We start from the raw sequence: 16,882 nt of genomic DNA on the forward strand, positions 1-16,882 counted from the left end.
TTGGTTACTTTTGTTTTTTTGACCGAAATGTCCCTCAATAACTAACAACAAGTTACTCTATTTTGATAGAAATTAGAATTTGTCCTTGAATTGCTTAAATTAAAAATTATATGGATAAAATTGATCAAATTGAAACGACGATAGAAATTAGAATTTGTCATTGAATTGCTTAAATTAAAAATTACATGGATAAAATTGATCAAATTGAAACGACAACGATCAAAGTAATAGAAATGGTAAACTACAAAGATCAAAAATAACTGTTTTGCCATTTTTTAATATCTTGTTTGGTTTATTTGTTATTAATATGCAAATAATGTGATACCAAGTTAAAAGTTTGAGCTATATTTAGGTGCCTCTGTCATCTGTCAATCTGCAAGTAGCAAGATGACTACCGCAGTGGAAAGAATGCAATTTTCCGATAGAGTCCTCATCCGATCCATCATTTTGAGGGCTGATGGAGGGTCTGGGTTAGCCGGGCAGCAGGCCCGGGTTGGTGGGTGGGTGAAGACTGGCCGGAAGGCAGACAAGGATGCATTTGCATTCCTAGAGCTGAATGATGGGTCATGCACTAGCAATCTTCAGGTCATTGTGGAAGCAGACAAGGGTGACCTTGGGCAGCTTGTGCTGACGGGTACATGCTTGCAAGTGGATGGCGTGCTTAAGCTACCCCCAGATGGGAAAAAGCAGAAGGTGGAGCTTCAAGTCGAGAAGGTGATCCATGTGAGTGTGGTTGACGCGTCGAAGTACCCGTTGCCGAAGACCAGGCTCCCCCTTGAGCTTCTGAGGGACTATGTCCATTTGCGTGCCAGAACCAACACGGTAAGTAACCCTGTTTGCATTGTAGGACCTGTTGTGCTTTTGATAACTAGTGTTTGATTTAGTGTATTTGCTTTCAGATGGGCGGTTGCTAGAATAAGAGATGGACTGTCATATGCAACCAAGAGATTTTTCCACGAGCATGGATTCTGTTACGTGAACACTCCAAATATCACCACCAGTGATTGTGAGGGTGCTGGTGAGATGTTTCAAGTCACTACCTTGATTAGTGAAGCTGAAAAATTGGAAAAGAATCTGATTAAGAACCCTCCTCCGTCAGAAATAGACGTAGAATCTGCCAAGCTTATTATCAAGCAGAGAGGAAATGATGTTGCTCAACTCAAATCTGTTAAAGCAAGTAAGCAGGAAATTGGCGCTGCTGTGGCTGAGCTTCAAAAGGCAAAGGAGAATGTCTTGAAGATGGAGGAGAGATCTAAGCTTCAACCCGGTATCCCTCAAAAGGATGGGAAGATTGATTATAGCCAAGATTTCTTTGCCCGTCAAGCCTTTTTGACTGTTTCTGGCCAACTACAACTCGAATCTTACGCATGCGCTCTTAGTACAGTCTATACATTTGGGCCAACTTTTCGAGCTGAGAAGTCACATACTTCAAGGCATTTGGCAGAATTCTGGATGGTGGAGTCAGAAATGGCATTTGCAGAGCTTGAGGTACGTGAAGCTTAAATTTAGTGTAGTTTTCTCAATATATATTCATGATTTTAACGTTTAGTTTTGTGCATATGCAGCATGATATGGATTGTGCAGAGGATTATGTGAAATTTATGTGTCAGTGGCTACTTGACCATTGTATGGAAGATATGCAATTTTTTGCTGACAAGATTGATAAAAGTTGCATCGACCGTATAACAATGTCCGCTAAAACACCATTTGCACGGATTACTTATACAGAAGCAGTGGAGCTGCTAACTGAGGCTGTAAAAAATGGTAAAAAGTTTGAGAACCATGTAGAGTGGGGGATTGATTTGGCATCTGAGCATGAAAGGTAGTTTCATAGCTTTATTCTGTTGTTCTGTATTGTTACAGTTTCTGATTAAATCAGCTTACCAATTTATCTTTTTGGTTTCGTGCAGATACTTGACTGAGGTGAAGTTTCAGAAGCCTGTTATTGTTTACAATTACCCTAAAGAGATCAAAGCATTCTACATGAGGCTCAATGATGACTCAAAGACAGTGGCTGCTATGGATGTCCTGGTACCAAAGGTGGGCATTATACTCTCAACATTAAATTTATATCGTTGACTTCATTGCTCTGTTGTATATACTTGAGCATTGTGTGTAATCTGTGTATTTTTTATGCTTTTCTTGTATTTCAGGTGGGTGAGTTGATAGGGGGAAGCCAAAGGGAAGAACGTTATGATGTTATGCTGAGCAGGTATATGAGTGTTTTGGTCTGTTTTAAGTGATTTTTATCCGCATCTGTTTTTTTTTTCCTTTTTTGTTGGGAGTTCTCTTGTGCACAATGTGTTTTCTATTTTTAATATATACAAGTGATATTAGGGGAGGGGGTTTTCTCACACATACAATGCTAAGGTACTATGAGAGTTCGAATCTAAGACCATTGGCGTTTTCCACTGAGCTAGACCCGTTGGCTTGTGCACAACGTTTTTTTTTCCATAGCAGCTGTTTTGCCCCTCCCCATAATTTGAGTAATGGATAGTTTGAACTGAGAAACGTATGTATTGTTTGATGAAACTATTATTGCAGGATGAAGGAGATGGGGCTGCCAATTGAGCCATACGAGTGGTACCTTGACTTGCGGCGCTATGGGACTGTAAAGCATTGTGGTTTTGGTTTGGGTTTTGAACGAATGGTTCAATTTGCTACTGGGCTCGACAATATTAAGGATTGCGTGCCATTCCCTAGATCTGCTGGAAGAGCAGATCTTTGAATTAATTACTAGTCTATATGCAGCAAATTTTTTAAATTTTATTTTAGGCGAATTTTGTACCTATATTTTTGGTGTACTTAGGGCTAGTTTGGCATTGCTGTGCTTTTAAAAAAAACTACTTCTGCTGTGCTGCGAGAATAATCAGCTGTGAAAATAATCAGTTAGGCGTTTGATAAATTATATCTGAAAAAGTGCTGTGAGTAATCAAAGTGTTTGGTAAATGACAAAAAAAAAGTGCTTTTAGCATGTTCAATGACCAAAAAGGACATGATGATGGAACTATTTGTTTTTCTTCTTCATTCTTTTTCTACTTAAAAAAACTTCACTACATAATGTTTTTTCTTTTTTTATTTATACTATACACGTGTTCCTCTCTTCTCAGAAAAGTAAATGCCTTTTGTTATATATTGAATGCTAACCATTCCGACCAAAAAAAAAAAATGCTAACCCAACGACACCAATTGGAAACCCAACACAGCCCATCTCTCGACTTCAATTTTTCTCTTTCTACCATTTACAAGTTTTTTTTCTTCATTCCTTCATCTAACCAAAAATATCTCATGTTTCCCCAGTTTTTTTTTTTCTTTTAATATGTTTCCCCCAATTGTTTTTAGTACTTTTGGGTAGGTAAGACTGAAAAGGGGAAAAATTGTATGTAGGGTTTATGTTTTGGTGTTCTTGCAATGGGAGATAACATAGTGGAGAAAGTAGCCATGGTTGAAATACAGATTTCTGGGTTGCAGCCATGGAGATTTGAGCTGGTTTACAGTGCTGTAGTGGGGGTAGTTGAAGCCCCCCCAAAGTTGGGACTACTGCAACAGGATCTTTCCACCCATAACCAAAAACAAGAACAACAAACTCAGGTGGAACATGAAACTCATCACTCTCTCTCTCCCTCTGACTCTGGCTTTCTCTAAAACCTGCAACAAATAGAAAAACCCCCAATTTGACAGAGAAAACTCTAGATGCAGAAAGTTTGAGAAGTAGAAAACCGAAAAATCATAATTGTAATTCAGTTACTGATGAGTGGGCAACCTTCTTAGCAATTAATTTTTTGATGTCCACAATGAGAGTTCCAGCAGCGTCAGAGAGTAGAGAAGGAAATGAAGGAAATGGAGTTCGCAGAATGGAGAAGAAAAAAGGGGCAAGTGAGGGTATTATGGGAAGTTAAAAGTTCATTAAAACAACCGGTTAAATTTTTTTTGAAGCAGCTTTTAAAAGCTGGGTAGAGACGGCTTCGAAAAAACAGCGATCATTGACCGCGATTTAAAAAAAAGCAAGATTCCTGATGTTTACCAAACACCCAATCGATGACAAATTTTTATTAAAGCTGCTTTAAAAAAAAATTAAGCGCTGCCAAACGCCACCTTAATCAAACCAATTCTTTTTTCATGTAACTATGTATGGAAGGCCTATGCCAACTGTTTAGCTTCAGTTCTGAATTTTTCATAAGCGACTATGAGTATGCGCTTTTAAAGGTGATAAATGGTCAAAGATATGATTCAATCTGAAGATTTATAAGAATTGTTGATGAAACAGGTAATCCCACATTGGATAATTTATTATCCAATCTAAATATATGATTAAGTTGTCAATGGGATCTAGCCAAGTGAAAAAGGATATTGACTTGCAGGTTAGTAGTCTCATGTTCGAGCCCCCATGATACTGTGGTAGTGTGTGAGTGAACAAAATTCGTGCGCAAAAAATAAACTCGTATATGATGATACTAAAAATATGAAGGCATAAACTCCTATAGAAATTCTCAGCCGTAAATAGATGATTTGGAAATTTTTGACATGGTAGAAGAAAAGAAACATTTGTTTACTTTGGATACATCAAATTTGAACAATCGAACATCATCACATCACATTATAGGATGTTCCATGTTTAATCCTTGATAAGTATATATGGAACAGATAATGTAGAAATGCTTTTAGAAAAATGCCCCAAGTGACATTTTTTGTTGTGAAGATTAATAGGGTGCAGGGCCAACATTGCACCAAACAAATTAAAATGGTTGTTTCTTAATTTGGTTCCATTTTTCTTGTTTATTTCATGCAAATTAAGACATTTGAATTCGTTTCTGACCACTAATATGCAAAAATACCGTTCAATAATTCCTTATACCGTGCAAAACCAAGCATTAACCAACAACTGTTTGATTCTAATAATAACCCAAAATGCTCCCTATATATTGAACTCTCCAATTCATCTACATTCATCAGCACCTGCAGTAAACAAAGAAGAAATAAGAAGTTACTTCATATTCATCTCTAAGGCAGCTGTTGTTGATCAACTTATTCTCACTTCAAACAATTCATCATGGAAATGAAGAAGATCTCCCTTGCCATCATCGTCGTCGCTGCCTTCGTGAGCGTCGTCTTGGCAGCTGACCTCCCCAAGGACCCACTAGCAGCTGCTGCTGCTGCTGTTGGTGCTGCTACCCCAAAGGCCTCAGCAGCCCCCGTGGGCTCAGCTGGTACCACCACAAGCTCAGCAGCCTCCCCAATTCCTTCCTCTGCAACCGGCACACCAACCTCAGCTCATGCCCCCAGCCCATCAGGCGCCGCCTCTGCCATGCCCGTTGTCAGCTCTTTGGCTGGTGCCTTCCTGATGTCCTTCTTTGGCTATTACCTGCAGTAAGCTCAGGGAATACAAAATTCTTGATGAGACTATGAGAGTTAAATAAGTACTTGGAAGATGGGATTCCCAAGAGAAGTAAGGATGTTTATTCATGTTATCAATGTTGTTGAATCTTAATGATTTATTTTGCTTAAATTCAGTTGCCTGTTTTCTTTCAGGCCAAAACTAAAAGAATAAATGTAGCATGCAATTACAATGTATATTTAGACAGCAGTAAAAGTTTTCACATCCAATTTCTATTACGGCCAATGTTCAGTTACATTCAGCAATATGTTATTTCCGACTCTAATCTTCAATGTTCAAACACCACTCTGGTTGACAAACAAATTTATGTCAAGAAGATGAAACAAATACCTTTTCTTTTTTTCTTTTTTTTAAAACAAGATTGAATAAATTACAGACAAATGTCCATCAAAAATTAGGATCCTCCATTAGATTTTTGTGCAGACATGAGACTCTTTGTCAACCAGATGGCTGTTTCTCTAGACGAGACAGCGTCTTCTCCGAATGGTCTTAGCACCCCAGCAAGCTCTTCAAGTTTGTCCTGCTTTAATAGCCGCGCGCATACCTCTAACAGAGACTCCAGGGCGTCAGCTCTTTGCTGACTTGGATTTTCCCAGTCACTCTTGGAATCATCACCACCTATTGCAGTTAGTGTGCTCAAGGAGATGTCAATTGGTGCCTGATTAACCACATGAGCATTATCTTTTTCTGTCTGCGTGGAGCAATTATTATTGTCTGCCTTTGCTCCCACTTCATCTTTTTCTTTCTGTATGGAGCAATCATTTTTGCTTTCAGATGACAAGTAGTCCAGGTGACCACCTACAGGATATCCATTAGAACTTTCCTTCGGTAAACAGCTTCCGGGTTCCACCTCAGATTTAGCTGATGACGAGCATTTATCATCAGGGGATCCAACTTTGTTGGCACAGCCTACACTGGGCACCACCAATTCCCTACAATTCTCTTCTTTAGCACCCTCTCCTTCTGTTCTAGCTCCTTCAGGAACTTGTTGGTCTCTACATGACTTTCCATCTTCATTGTTTGAAGTCTTGACATCAACCTCTGGCAACTGTTTGGAATTTGTAGCAGCAGGTTCTTCTCGTTCTTCATTTTGAGAATTTGGTGTGCTCTCTGATGTAATTTCAATGTCAGACTCGGTATTTTCCTTTTGGTGTATACTGATAGTGTCAGCTTGCTTATCTCCATTGCAAACAGATGCTTCTGAATCAGTTGGTCCATCTTTTGAAGCATCAGTGGCATTGGATAATTCCATAGAACAGCCAACCCTCTTCATTTCAAGCTCTTCTGCACTAACTGTGAATACAGGGTTATCAATGTTTGTTATATACCTATGCGTCACATCAGCACTGCTCTCAAATGGATGGACCTTTTCCAGGTGGTTCAGTGTTCCAGCCTCTTTGTCTCTGTTGTCTTTGCCACTGCTGGGTTTGCTAGGCGGTGATTTTCTAGTAGTTTTATCTTTCAAGTTGTTTACTGGCTTTACTGGAAGAAAAACAGATGATGCATTGCGACATTGAAGAAGGTATGGTTGTAAGTGCGGATGCCTTAATAACTCTGCAGCCTAACGTAATAGATTATGGGAGTATTAGAAAAAATAAAGGTCCTCAAATTCTTTACATCATGCAAGTCAGGGGTTAGCTAACTCACTGTTGGTCTGTGTTCTGGACTCTTCCTGAGCATGCTCTTTATGATTTGTTTCCTGTGATCCGGAGGCCATACCATATAAGTTGATAAATTAGAAAAGAAAAGACATGAAATATGCAGTTAGAATATTCATTTAAAATAGCACCATTATGTCTGATGATTTTGAAGATATTACTCACAGTGTGGAAGAATACACAATTGGCAGAGGAGAAATGGTGGATCTGTTAATTTTATTGATAAGCCCAGCCATGTCCTGTTTAATCAGGTAATTTATAGGATTTATTTACTCAAAAATATATGCCAACAGGTTTAGACGCATCTTTGGCAGCCAATAATATCAATGCAACATCAAACGCTCAAGCTTATACTTACAGGAGCTCTAAATGCAGGCTGATGTGCAGCAATCTCAAACATACAGCAACCTAAAAACCAACAGAAAATAAAAATTATATCTATTCAAAATCATGGGCATGAGCCTGTGAAAAATATAACTATTAAGATTCTAGAGTTCTTACCAAGCGACCATATATCGGATTTATAGCCATAAGGTATATCTGCGAGGAGCTCAGGACACATGTAGTTTGGAGTTCCAACAACCTATGTTGAAAATATAGCGATTGAAAATGAACAGACATAAGTGGATTTAGTGAAGTAGTTGCAGGTTTTAACAGACATTCTAGAAGTTCAGCCACAAATACTGAGGAACTATCCTCTCTTAAGATAAGGTGGCCTTGTCAAATGTGGAATGTTTGAATATAGTGCTTGGTGGAGGGGAAGCAAGAGAAGTTTGCAACTATTCTATGGAAGTTTTCATGAAAGAAGAGACGTACAAAATTTTAAGAGACAGTTCTGTAGGTGGGCATAAAGACAATCAAATAATGTAAATGCAAGTTCATACCGAAGAAGTAAGATCTTCTGTGTTGAGTAGTTTTGCGAGTCCAAAGTCACCTACAAGGTCCATGTAAGAAATACATATCTTTAAAAACATCAATATATGGAAGCCAAACCTTATGCAGCAAAACATCGCTTCTCTTAGCAATCATTATGTCTACATACCAAGTCTGATGTCATTGTCCTTTGTAAGGAATATGTTGGAGCACTGCAAACATTATATTTGTATTAAAACAAACATCATTAGTATTTATCTTCACTGCAACTACAGGTACACTATATTACCTTAAGATCCCTGTGAAGTACACGATTGGAGTGCAAGTAGTCCACAGCTAGTAACAATTGAGTCAGCCATTTGCAGAGCTTCTGCAGGGCAAAACAGAATGGCAACAGAGAGCAGTTGGTTTCTACCCTTTACATAGGTACATATACAGGACGTGAAGTTTCACTGATTACCTCCTCTGGAAAAAATTGTCCTCTGGCTTTCTTTACCATCTCAGCTCTGTTAAGAAATGAGTTGTTTCTCATTCATTAATCATGGGAAGTATTGTGATTGATTCTCTAATTCTTATGTAATATTGAAAAAGAAAAATCAATACTCTCTGAAGTTCCTTAAATGAGATCTTAATTCTCATCTATTAGATTAGATATGGACGGTTGAGACGCATCATGGCTGTCCAATATCTGGTCTAAGGACTGAGAAACAAGACTTCATTGAAGGACCCTATTTATGGACTTTAGAAGAACAGGACTGAACAGTATATATACGTAGTTTAACATGTTGACTATGAAAAATATGATACTAAATTTCCTCCTATATTTCGTCCAAAAATCATGTGGATTATCAATGAGTTTCAAGCTAATATTTGGATGAGAATTAAGGACTGAAATAAGTGTTTTAACTCTTTACAAAAGCAAAAGATGTTTTAAAAAATGGCTGTTTCAAATCAATTCCTCATTTAAAGAAGAAAAAGGGCATTCTAGCATACCAGAGAAAACATATCTAGAACAGCAATGATCCACATTGTGTTACTTACATGTCACCTCCTTCGCAATAGCCTGTAACAATGCATACGCAGTCTCCCTACAGAAAATATAAACGTTTAAGCATGCGTGTATGAAGTGAAATATTGTTACAACAGCTAAAGACTTCTCCAAATTTATACTCTCAAGCCGTATTCAAATATAAAGAACTTTATAAAAGAATCACAGATTTACCTTGTCAACCCAAGCATCTTTATAATCCACAATATATGGATTGTTTAGCTTTGCAATTAAATTCATCTGCAAAAGAAATTGAGGGAACACATCTTTCAGTCTCACTTCAAGGACATTGACAATTAAGGTTTTCTTCAAATATGGTGGGTGGAAAACTAGATACAATATCAGAAACACATTAATGAAAAGAAAAAAAAACACTAGTGATACAGTATTGAGCTGGAGGACAAAACAAGTTTTATCGTCTTTTCTAAGTGGATATAACAGGGGATTATCCAACCAGAAGGTTACAATCCAGGATCATTGTAGTTATGAGATACATATTTCAAATGTCTGTGCAAAAGCATGCTTGTTTCTTCTGATTTCATATGCATATCGTTTCAAGAACGCAACTTCCCAGTAGATTGTTACATAAACAGATCTTGGTATTTGTACAGAATGAATTGTAGCCCAAGAAGCAGAAATGACAGTACTGATATGGACAAGCAAAGAATGAAGTTGGAGCTTATTGATGCAGGACGCTTTTATATCCTATTTTGACTGCCAAGAAAACAGGAAAGATGGATATTTGATGCTACATTTGATTCATTCTCAGAGTACAGCTGATATGCAAAGAGGGAGAGAACAACAAAACAAAACCTAACCCTTTGATTGGTAATGTATCATGTTGAAAAATGGAACAATTTGAAAAATAAAAAATTGTAGCTGACAGCCAGTTCTACATTTAACAATATGCAAACAGTTTTCGAGAAAGCAACCTCTTGGTGAGCTGTGCGTTTGAACTTATCTGTTTGCTTAGCCAAACGAATCTTTTTCAACACATACCTATCAAAAGAAAAACTCAATAATTATTAATTAAACGCAGTTGGCAAAACATAGGTTTAATCAAGTTGAGCTGAGTACCAATTGTACTATCAATCAAATACAGAATTTTGGATTCTCGATTACCTTTCTTGTGAAAATTCATACCCTGAGATGTAAACTTTGATAAAGTGTATAGAAAAAATCAGACAGTTCCCATTACCCCATTATTCAGTTTTCTTGCTAAATTCTGTCTTTAATTACATAATTGTCTAGCAGATTACAAGAATTACATTATTTAAGAAAAGATCCCTTTAAAAGTACACAAAATTATAATTAAAAAAGGTTCGTAGAAAATACTCTTACTTCTTTTTCTGAGTCTTATGAAGAACAAGAAAAGCAGCTCCAAATGCCCCTCTCCCAATCTGCTCTATCACTTCATAATCCTCCATCTTTGACTTCATCTCACCATCATCAGTCTCCATAGTCACCTAATAAGACCTTCAAAACCCAGAAGATACAGAGTTCAGTAAGTCAACCCAGCTTCGATGGTCGAGTCAAAATTGCTATATTCACCCAATTTGGATCAATTTCATAAACTTCAATTCATATAGTACCAAGAAAATTTGCTGCTTTATAGCAAAATTCGACCCAAAATTTAAAAACCCAGAAAAGAAAAACTTGCAGAATTACCAATAAACAAAAAAAAAACGCAATAATCAGCTTGGAAAGCACCAACAGCTCTGTAATGCTCCTCAAAGGGAGAGTCTTGAGACTTTGAGGCTACTAAATTTCCCAAAAACTAGAGAGATCTTATAGGTAAGAGAGAGAGAGAGAGAGAGAGAGAGAGAGAGAGAGAGAGAGAGAGAGAGAGAGAGAGAGTAAAGCTAAATTCCAGAATAATAATGAGTATCACAACAATACATGAGACTGAGACAAAGACAGAAGGAAAGAGAGGTGGAAGGACAAACTCAAGTAAAAGCAACAAGAGCACTGAAATGATGATTAAGAGTGTGATGACTTACCAAAAAAAACGAGTAGAGGGAGTTAGAGATGAGAGGGTGGAAGGGCAGTCTCAAAGTAAAACCAAATGAGGCAGCTAATTGTGTAATCTTTAATAAAACTATACTTAATTGGAAGTTGATTATCTACCAAATAGAAAGTTGGGTTTGTGGGGAAGAGAGAGAAAGGAGAGGGCTTGGGAAGCCAAAAGCTAAAGTGACAGGTACTGAAGAGAATGAAGACTTAAAAGAGAAAAGCAAAGCATTGCTTGCATTTTCAGATTCATGGGAGAGAGAGAGAGAGAGAGAGAGAGAGAGTCTCACCAGGGAATGTTTTTCCAGCGCGTAGTTATGATGTCACTGTCCTTGGAACTTAAAAATCTATTTGTTTTTTGTTTTTTGGGTTTCTATTTTGGGTTTTCTACAATTCGTGCTGGTCCACTTTAGTCGCTGTGCTTCCATTTAATACTCGGCCTCTAAATTATTTATTACTGAAATTATTCTTTTAATATCTCATGAGTTGTCGCTATAATTCTTTAAGAAATTTGGAGAAGAAAAATAAAAACTCACCAAGATGTTTGAAGTTGACCATGATGGCTCGTGTCTTGCAAGATAAATAAAGGGATTTATAATTCAAGTGATTAAAAGTATTTATTCATATACCTAAAGTCCTAAATTCGATTCTCCATTCCCTCAATATCGCTTGTTAAAATAAAAAATTAATCATGTAAACATCCTCAATTACAGTCCAAAAACTTAACTTTGGTGATATTTCACTTTGATCTATGACTCTAATCTAGCATTTTGAAAACCTTGTATTGCGTTCATTAGGTTGACTATCAAGTCAATTGACGTGAACGTAAAATTTGTGAAAAAAGGAAATGGGAAAGATAGAAATTTATCTTATCTTTAAAGAATACTGAAAAATAAAATAATGTTACCAATATTTTGGGTTCAAAGCTTCAAAGCTACACCTAAAACCCCTCTAAAAACTAAAGCTATTGAGAGATGTATCGTTCATCCCAAATTGACGGGTGATAGATACTCCGTGGTTTACCAACTAACACAGAAAAGGAATAAATATCTTCAAAATTTTCAACTGGTTAAGAAAGACTTTCAAGGAGCAATTGGCCATGTAGAAAGTTGCAGCTACCCAACACCCGAAACTTTCATTGTAACGCAAAATTCCAACACCACCAAAAACCATCATTGAAAAAGATAAATTAACTGACTGGTCACAAGCACATTAGCATTGAGAAAATGCATCTAAAACCATGAACAGAAGAAAAGTTCACATACAATTTCCATGCGCATTTAGATATCTAACAAAAGGGCATTACATTGTTTGCGAAAAGAAATTTGTGCACGTTATCAGAAGGTCAAGTTACTTGTGCTTTGATTTTCTGGAGGACATTTTCCTTTCAAGTTTTTTCTGTGTTGCCTCAAATTCTTCTTCTGAGGGTTCTGAAGCAGCACTACACCCGCCATATTTGGAAATTAGAGAAGAGAACATAGAATCAAACTGGTTTTTCCTCTCATTTCGGCGCTGAGATATGATTGCATACAGATCCTCTGACTGTTTCTTTGGTCTGTAAAATATTTAACCATAAAGGTTTTTCATTTCTTGATTGAGCTAAACATTAAATTTAAGCAATTAAATAAACTTGAAGCAAAGTACTCACTTGTCCTTCCTCCTTAAAGGACTAGTAGGAGGTTTTGCTTCAGATACTTTCTTTGCCCATTTCGTGTAGGCTTTGGTTGATTTCAGTTCTCCTGTGAGTGAGAGAGAGAGAGTTAGCAACATGAAAGATACTCCAGCACACCCTTAAATCCAGGAAAATTCAGTATGCCAAGTACATCAATGTTGTTAACATTACTTGCATAGAAAGTTTGATTTCTATGACTAAGGATGTGCCAATAACCCCCATTGGAGATAAAATGAGAGACCCAACCATGACAGTTAGGCATGTTCAACAATGATTCATAGATGCACCAATCAGGAGTGACTTAATCAAGATAGATGATAGAGCTTAGATGAGTAAAAGTAATTATTAAATATATGACAGGATGTGAATTACATGAAATGATTTGTCATAGGACAAAATGGAGGACCAAGATTCATGTAGCCGACTCAAAATGATTGGAACAAGACTCTTATAAAGGTTCATTCGTTGAACCCAAAAAAACTGAAGCACTGTCAAGAGGAAAGAATCCAAATGGCAAGACCACACTAAGGAGCTAACTAAAGGGGGAATCTGAGTGTCTGCTCTTGTATTGTGGACGTCTATAATTTGAAACAATCAAACCATGTCCAACCCCAGATTAAATGACTCTACACAAAGACTATGCTGTAAGTTTTGTGGTAGGGCATCTAAGCAAACCTGGTCTAAGACATCATTTAAAACAATAAATTAGGATCTTGAGTTTGACAATAAGCTTATATTCAGTAGAACCACAAAAATACTAAATACAATGTACTAGAAATGACTAGATATAATGTAATATCATGAATTTGAAATTACTAGGTTTGATGAATCATTAAACCCATGCACTCCTTCAATCACATAGATAAATTTGCATTGTCAACAATATATTCAAGTAATTAAACTAGAAACAACTGAAAACCCTGTTTTGAGATTTAGCTTAAAAGACATCCACACCTGCAGCAATTGCCTCATCAAGAATATCCTTGAAACGGTGTGAATCAAGTTTAGGGTCTGAACAAAGCATTGAACAGAAGAGTCTGCAAGGGAAACAACTGTCAGCACCAAACAGGAAAACAAAAGGAAAAAAGGATAAACACAATGCTACTACTACCAATACCTGTTCATATTACCCTTGTACTTGCTATACAGATCAATCAAATCTTTCTTCTCTGAATCGGATCCTCTATAGTTTGCTTCAAACTCTTCAATATCAGCTTCAGTGACCTGCAATTGATGTATATGTTGTCACAAATCTAAAGAAGGCAGAGAGTGTACAAACAACATTATTACATCAAAAGACAGCATGAAGAGGTGAAAACATTGTGACCTTTTTATATATGACTCGGAAATATTCACGCAGATTTTGAACAACATCACCAGCAAGGTCCTGCTCATGAAAAAAGCACAACCAAAATAAGCACCATTTGATTAGTAAGGCAACGCTGGATTTCCCAAGTATCTAAACCCCAATTTGATCTTCCAAAGTAGTTGAGTGAGTACGAAGTAGTTATTCTAATTTAAGAACACCAGGTTGACACATTTACTTGTCATTTCTAGTAATGCATCCAATTCATCACGCTGCACGCAGCATTGTCTAGAAATGAACGAGTTACAAAGGATGGGTTTTTCTTTAAATTGCAAAACAAAGAAATTACACACTCACATCATCGTCAATGCAACCAGTCTGGTCATAGAGTGCTCGTTTCTCCTCATCCCCAAGAATTGATATCACTTTTTGCAATTGCTGAAACTTCTCTTTAGCTTCCTATAAAACAAAACTGACAAATTATACTTGCAAAAAATCCACAGTTCACAGTTGAGAGAAAATCATCAAACAAAAACACGATTTTTTTTCGACGTTCACCTCATCGCCCGGATTTTTATCAGGATGGAGTCGTAACGCTAACTTATAATACGCCTTCTTTATTTCCTGTTGAGAGGCGCTTCTATCGACGCCAAGAACCTACAAAACAAGAATAACCTAATGCCTTAAAATCCCCAATTTTCCAAATTAGGGCAATGAAAGCTCGAAAAATCTAATTTTTCTAGCTTAAAGAAAGAGATCAATAGGTTAATCAAAAAATCACATCACGCAAATTCTGAATATAATTCTTAATCACCTCGTAGAGGGTCTTCTCGTTGGTGGAAGTGGGGTTGTGATCCACGTCGCTTTGTTGTTGTTCTTCTTCTTCTTCGACTTGTCGTGCTTGCTTTTGCTCAGAAACCCTAGCTCTCTTTCTTTTCCCCATTTTCGAATCAGAAGTTTTGAAATTTGGAGAAATGGTTTATCAGAAGTAGGGGCTCTACTTATATGTGAACTTTCGGGGCTTCGATTTGTTCCCGCCAATTCGCTCTCCAATTTACCCTTTTCCCGCCGCGAGAATATGGTAGAAGAATTCCTTAACTCTACTGAAGTTAGTGGACCGAACCCAGCGCCCGTGGGCGGGCAAAAACCCGATCCAACTGCCCACACCAACCAAACCAACTGAGTGGGGTCCGCTTGATTTGTCAAAGAAAATAAATTGTTTCGAACTGGCTACACCATTCAAACTGGCTATTGGTTTAAGTTACGATTTTACGCTAAAAGTACAATATTTGACTGAATCAAGCCAAACTATGATTAGTTTAGTTTGTTTCAGTTTAGAAACTGCACAAACGAACCAAAACCACATATATTAATTTAGTATCTCCTTTTTTTTTTTTTTTTTCCAGGAAAAATTTAGTATCTCTTATTGGTTATTATAATTTTCTAATCCTCCACATTGATAACAACCATTTAATGCCAACTGAAATCTCTAACCTATTCAAATTTTACATAATCTATTTTACATAATTTGTCAATCTTCAAGCAAATGGGGTCTACCCTAATGGAAAATGACTTTGACTTGCATATTAGTGGTCTCATGTTCGAACTCCTATGGCATCTTAGTAGTATGTGTGTGAAAAACCCTCTTCCCCTTAGAGTTTAAATTATCGCTTGTATTAATTTAAAAAAATTGCAAATCTTCAATAATAATAAGTTTTCTCACATGTTCAGTTTATGAGTCACTTTGGCATATGTAAGAGGACATAAAATATTTGCTTTAAGGGAAATACATGAACCCAACCAAACACTAAATGATTTGGTTTTGCATTAGTTATGCTACTAACTTGGGGCCTAAACTAAATCAGTTTGAATTGTGATATTGTGTTGCTTTGAAGTTTAAACCGAACCCAACAAAACTAGGTCCACCACTATTACAAGGCAAAAAGTTACTTTCGGTTCATGTGGTTTTACCAATTTTACCACTAAGGTCCCTTTGATTTCAATTTGGTCACTTTCACCAACGTGATTTTCAATTCCAAGCAATTTTAGGACGATGCCCAATTTCTGTCAAATTCTTCTAACTCTGTTACTTGTTGAATATGTGCCTCTCAAGTGGAGGGGGCATTTCTATCAAAGCTGACTCTCATAATTCACGAGAAATATTGCACTTATCTCTTGGAAGTGAATCATGTGGGCTTCCTTTTGGATTGAAAGTTGTGCAAGCCATGAAAAGCGATTGAACTGTAGGTTGCTTTGGGCAATACACGTCTTCGGCATGTTGGGGCCTTAAGGCTTGCTGTGGTTTCGACAACGATGGTGTCTTTAGCATCTTGGTGCCTAGATGATTCATGATTTCTTCAGCACGAGTATTGCGAATGGAAAATTAGGAGGTGCTAATCGGAGGAGTGCCGAAGGGCACTAAAGAAGGGGAGAACGATTGAAGCATTTTGTGTCGATCCCCACAAACGACGTCAAACTGTTGATAACTCCATATTTGTGTTTATTTTCTATACCCTATTCTTATGCTTTGCATTAGTTTCTTCTGTAAAATTGGTTATTTTGATGTATTTAATGTGAGTTTTGTAGGAAATCATCTCTAAAGTTGAGTTGGAGTTAAAAAAGAAAAAAAAATATTGTGAAAAAGAGCAAAGAAGGCAGAAATTTGGAATTAGAAACTTAGAACTCAAGAAATTGCATGTGCAGATGGGTCAAACTTACGGATTTAACTGTATGTGCTCAAGAAGAATCAGATAACGTGTTGTATATTCTTGGAAAGCTCTGGAAGTCTAGTTTCTAGAGAATTTTACGGTTCGTGATTTCGAGTTTTATGGAGAAAGTTACATCAATTTTAGTACAGTGGGTCAGTGCTAGAATTTTGCGCGAGTTTTGACAACTTTGCATCACAAATTACCATTCTTGG

At 37.0% G+C, this 16,882-nt stretch overlaps 3 protein-coding genes across 6 annotated transcripts; 1 reads left to right on the forward strand and 2 right to left on the reverse strand.

Moving 5' to 3' along the window:
* LOC18771790 (asparagine--tRNA ligase, cytoplasmic 1) lies at positions 388 to 3,006 on the forward strand. The gene is made up of 6 exons (XM_020568721.1): positions 388 to 828; positions 904 to 1,488; positions 1,566 to 1,822; positions 1,911 to 2,040; positions 2,154 to 2,212; positions 2,545 to 3,006. The coding sequence occupies exons 1-6, from the start codon at positions 388 to 390 to the stop codon at positions 2,726 to 2,728; spliced, it is 1,656 nt and encodes a 551-aa protein (XP_020424310.1). The 3' UTR covers positions 2,729 to 3,006.
* On the reverse strand, positions 5,552 to 11,365 carry LOC18770508 (serine/threonine-protein kinase Nek6). Of its 4 annotated transcripts, XM_020568463.1 has the most exons (15): positions 10,975 to 11,251; positions 10,643 to 10,751; positions 10,316 to 10,450; positions 9,907 to 9,973; positions 9,149 to 9,214; positions 8,968 to 9,014; positions 8,387 to 8,432; positions 8,216 to 8,296; positions 8,096 to 8,138; positions 7,938 to 7,987; positions 7,555 to 7,636; positions 7,412 to 7,461; positions 7,219 to 7,292; positions 7,043 to 7,094; positions 5,552 to 6,956 (listed from the first exon to the last, which is right to left on the reverse strand). In XM_020568463.1, the coding sequence occupies exons 3-15, from the start codon at positions 10,432 to 10,434 to the stop codon at positions 5,790 to 5,792; spliced, it is 1,944 nt and encodes a 647-aa protein (XP_020424052.1). In that variant the 5' UTR covers positions 10,435 to 10,450; positions 10,643 to 10,751; positions 10,975 to 11,251; the 3' UTR covers positions 5,552 to 5,789. The 4 variants fall into 4 exon arrangements, with proteins under 4 accessions (XP_020424052.1, XP_020424054.1, XP_007204605.1 ...); XM_020568465.1 differs by lacking the exons at positions 10,643 to 10,751; positions 10,975 to 11,251 and adding an exon at positions 11,275 to 11,365; XM_007204543.2 differs by lacking the exon at positions 10,643 to 10,751 and having other exon boundaries at positions 10,975 to 11,292.
* Positions 12,138 to 15,047, reverse strand: LOC18771616 (chaperone protein dnaJ 6). Its single transcript, XM_007202337.2, has 8 exons — positions 14,777 to 15,047; positions 14,521 to 14,619; positions 14,320 to 14,421; positions 13,984 to 14,043; positions 13,774 to 13,880; positions 13,611 to 13,693; positions 12,633 to 12,723; positions 12,138 to 12,539 (listed from the first exon to the last, which is right to left on the reverse strand). Exons 1-8 carry the CDS (start codon positions 14,903 to 14,905, stop codon positions 12,335 to 12,337), a joined length of 876 nt encoding a protein of 291 aa, XP_007202399.1. The 5' UTR covers positions 14,906 to 15,047; the 3' UTR covers positions 12,138 to 12,334.

The sequence above is a fragment of the Prunus persica genome, chromosome G7, assembly GCF_000346465.2.
Source record: "Prunus persica cultivar Lovell chromosome G7, Prunus_persica_NCBIv2, whole genome shotgun sequence".
Lineage (NCBI taxonomy): Eukaryota > Viridiplantae > Streptophyta > Magnoliopsida > Rosales > Rosaceae > Prunus > Prunus persica.

Excerpts from the sequence above, each read along its gene's own strand:
- LOC18771790 (XM_020568721.1), top strand. The coding sequence starts at position 388 with ATGACTACCGCAGTGGAAAGAATGCAATTTTCCGATAGAGTCCTCATC. Across the intron at positions 829-903 it reads CCAGAACCAACACGGTAAGT|GCGGTTGCTAGAATAAGAGA; the intron begins AACCCTGTTTGC and ends GCTTTCAGATGG. Across the intron at positions 2,213-2,544 it reads TATGATGTTATGCTGAGCAG|GATGAAGGAGATGGGGCTGC; the intron begins GTATATGAGTGT and ends CTATTATTGCAG.
- LOC18770508 (XM_020568465.1), bottom strand. The coding sequence starts at position 10,434 with ATGGAGACTGATGATGGTGAGATGAAGTCAAAGATGGAGGATTATGAA. Across the intron at positions 7,462-7,554 it reads ATCCGATATATGGTCGCTTG|GTTGCTGTATGTTTGAGATT; the intron begins GTAAGAACTCTA and ends GTTGGTTTTTAG. Across the intron at positions 6,957-7,042 it reads GTCCAGAACACAGACCAACA|GCTGCAGAGTTATTAAGGCA; the intron begins GTGAGTTAGCTA and ends CTATTACGTTAG.
- LOC18771616 (XM_007202337.2), bottom strand. The coding sequence starts at position 14,905 with ATGGGGAAAAGAAAGAGAGCTAGGGTTTCTGAGCAAAAGCAAGCACGA. Across the intron at positions 14,422-14,520 it reads ATAAAAATCCGGGCGATGAG|GAAGCTAAAGAGAAGTTTCA; the intron begins GTGAACGTCGAA and ends TTTGTTTTATAG. Across the intron at positions 12,540-12,632 it reads CCTTTAAGGAGGAAGGACAA|ACCAAAGAAACAGTCAGAGG; the intron begins GTGAGTACTTTG and ends AATATTTTACAG.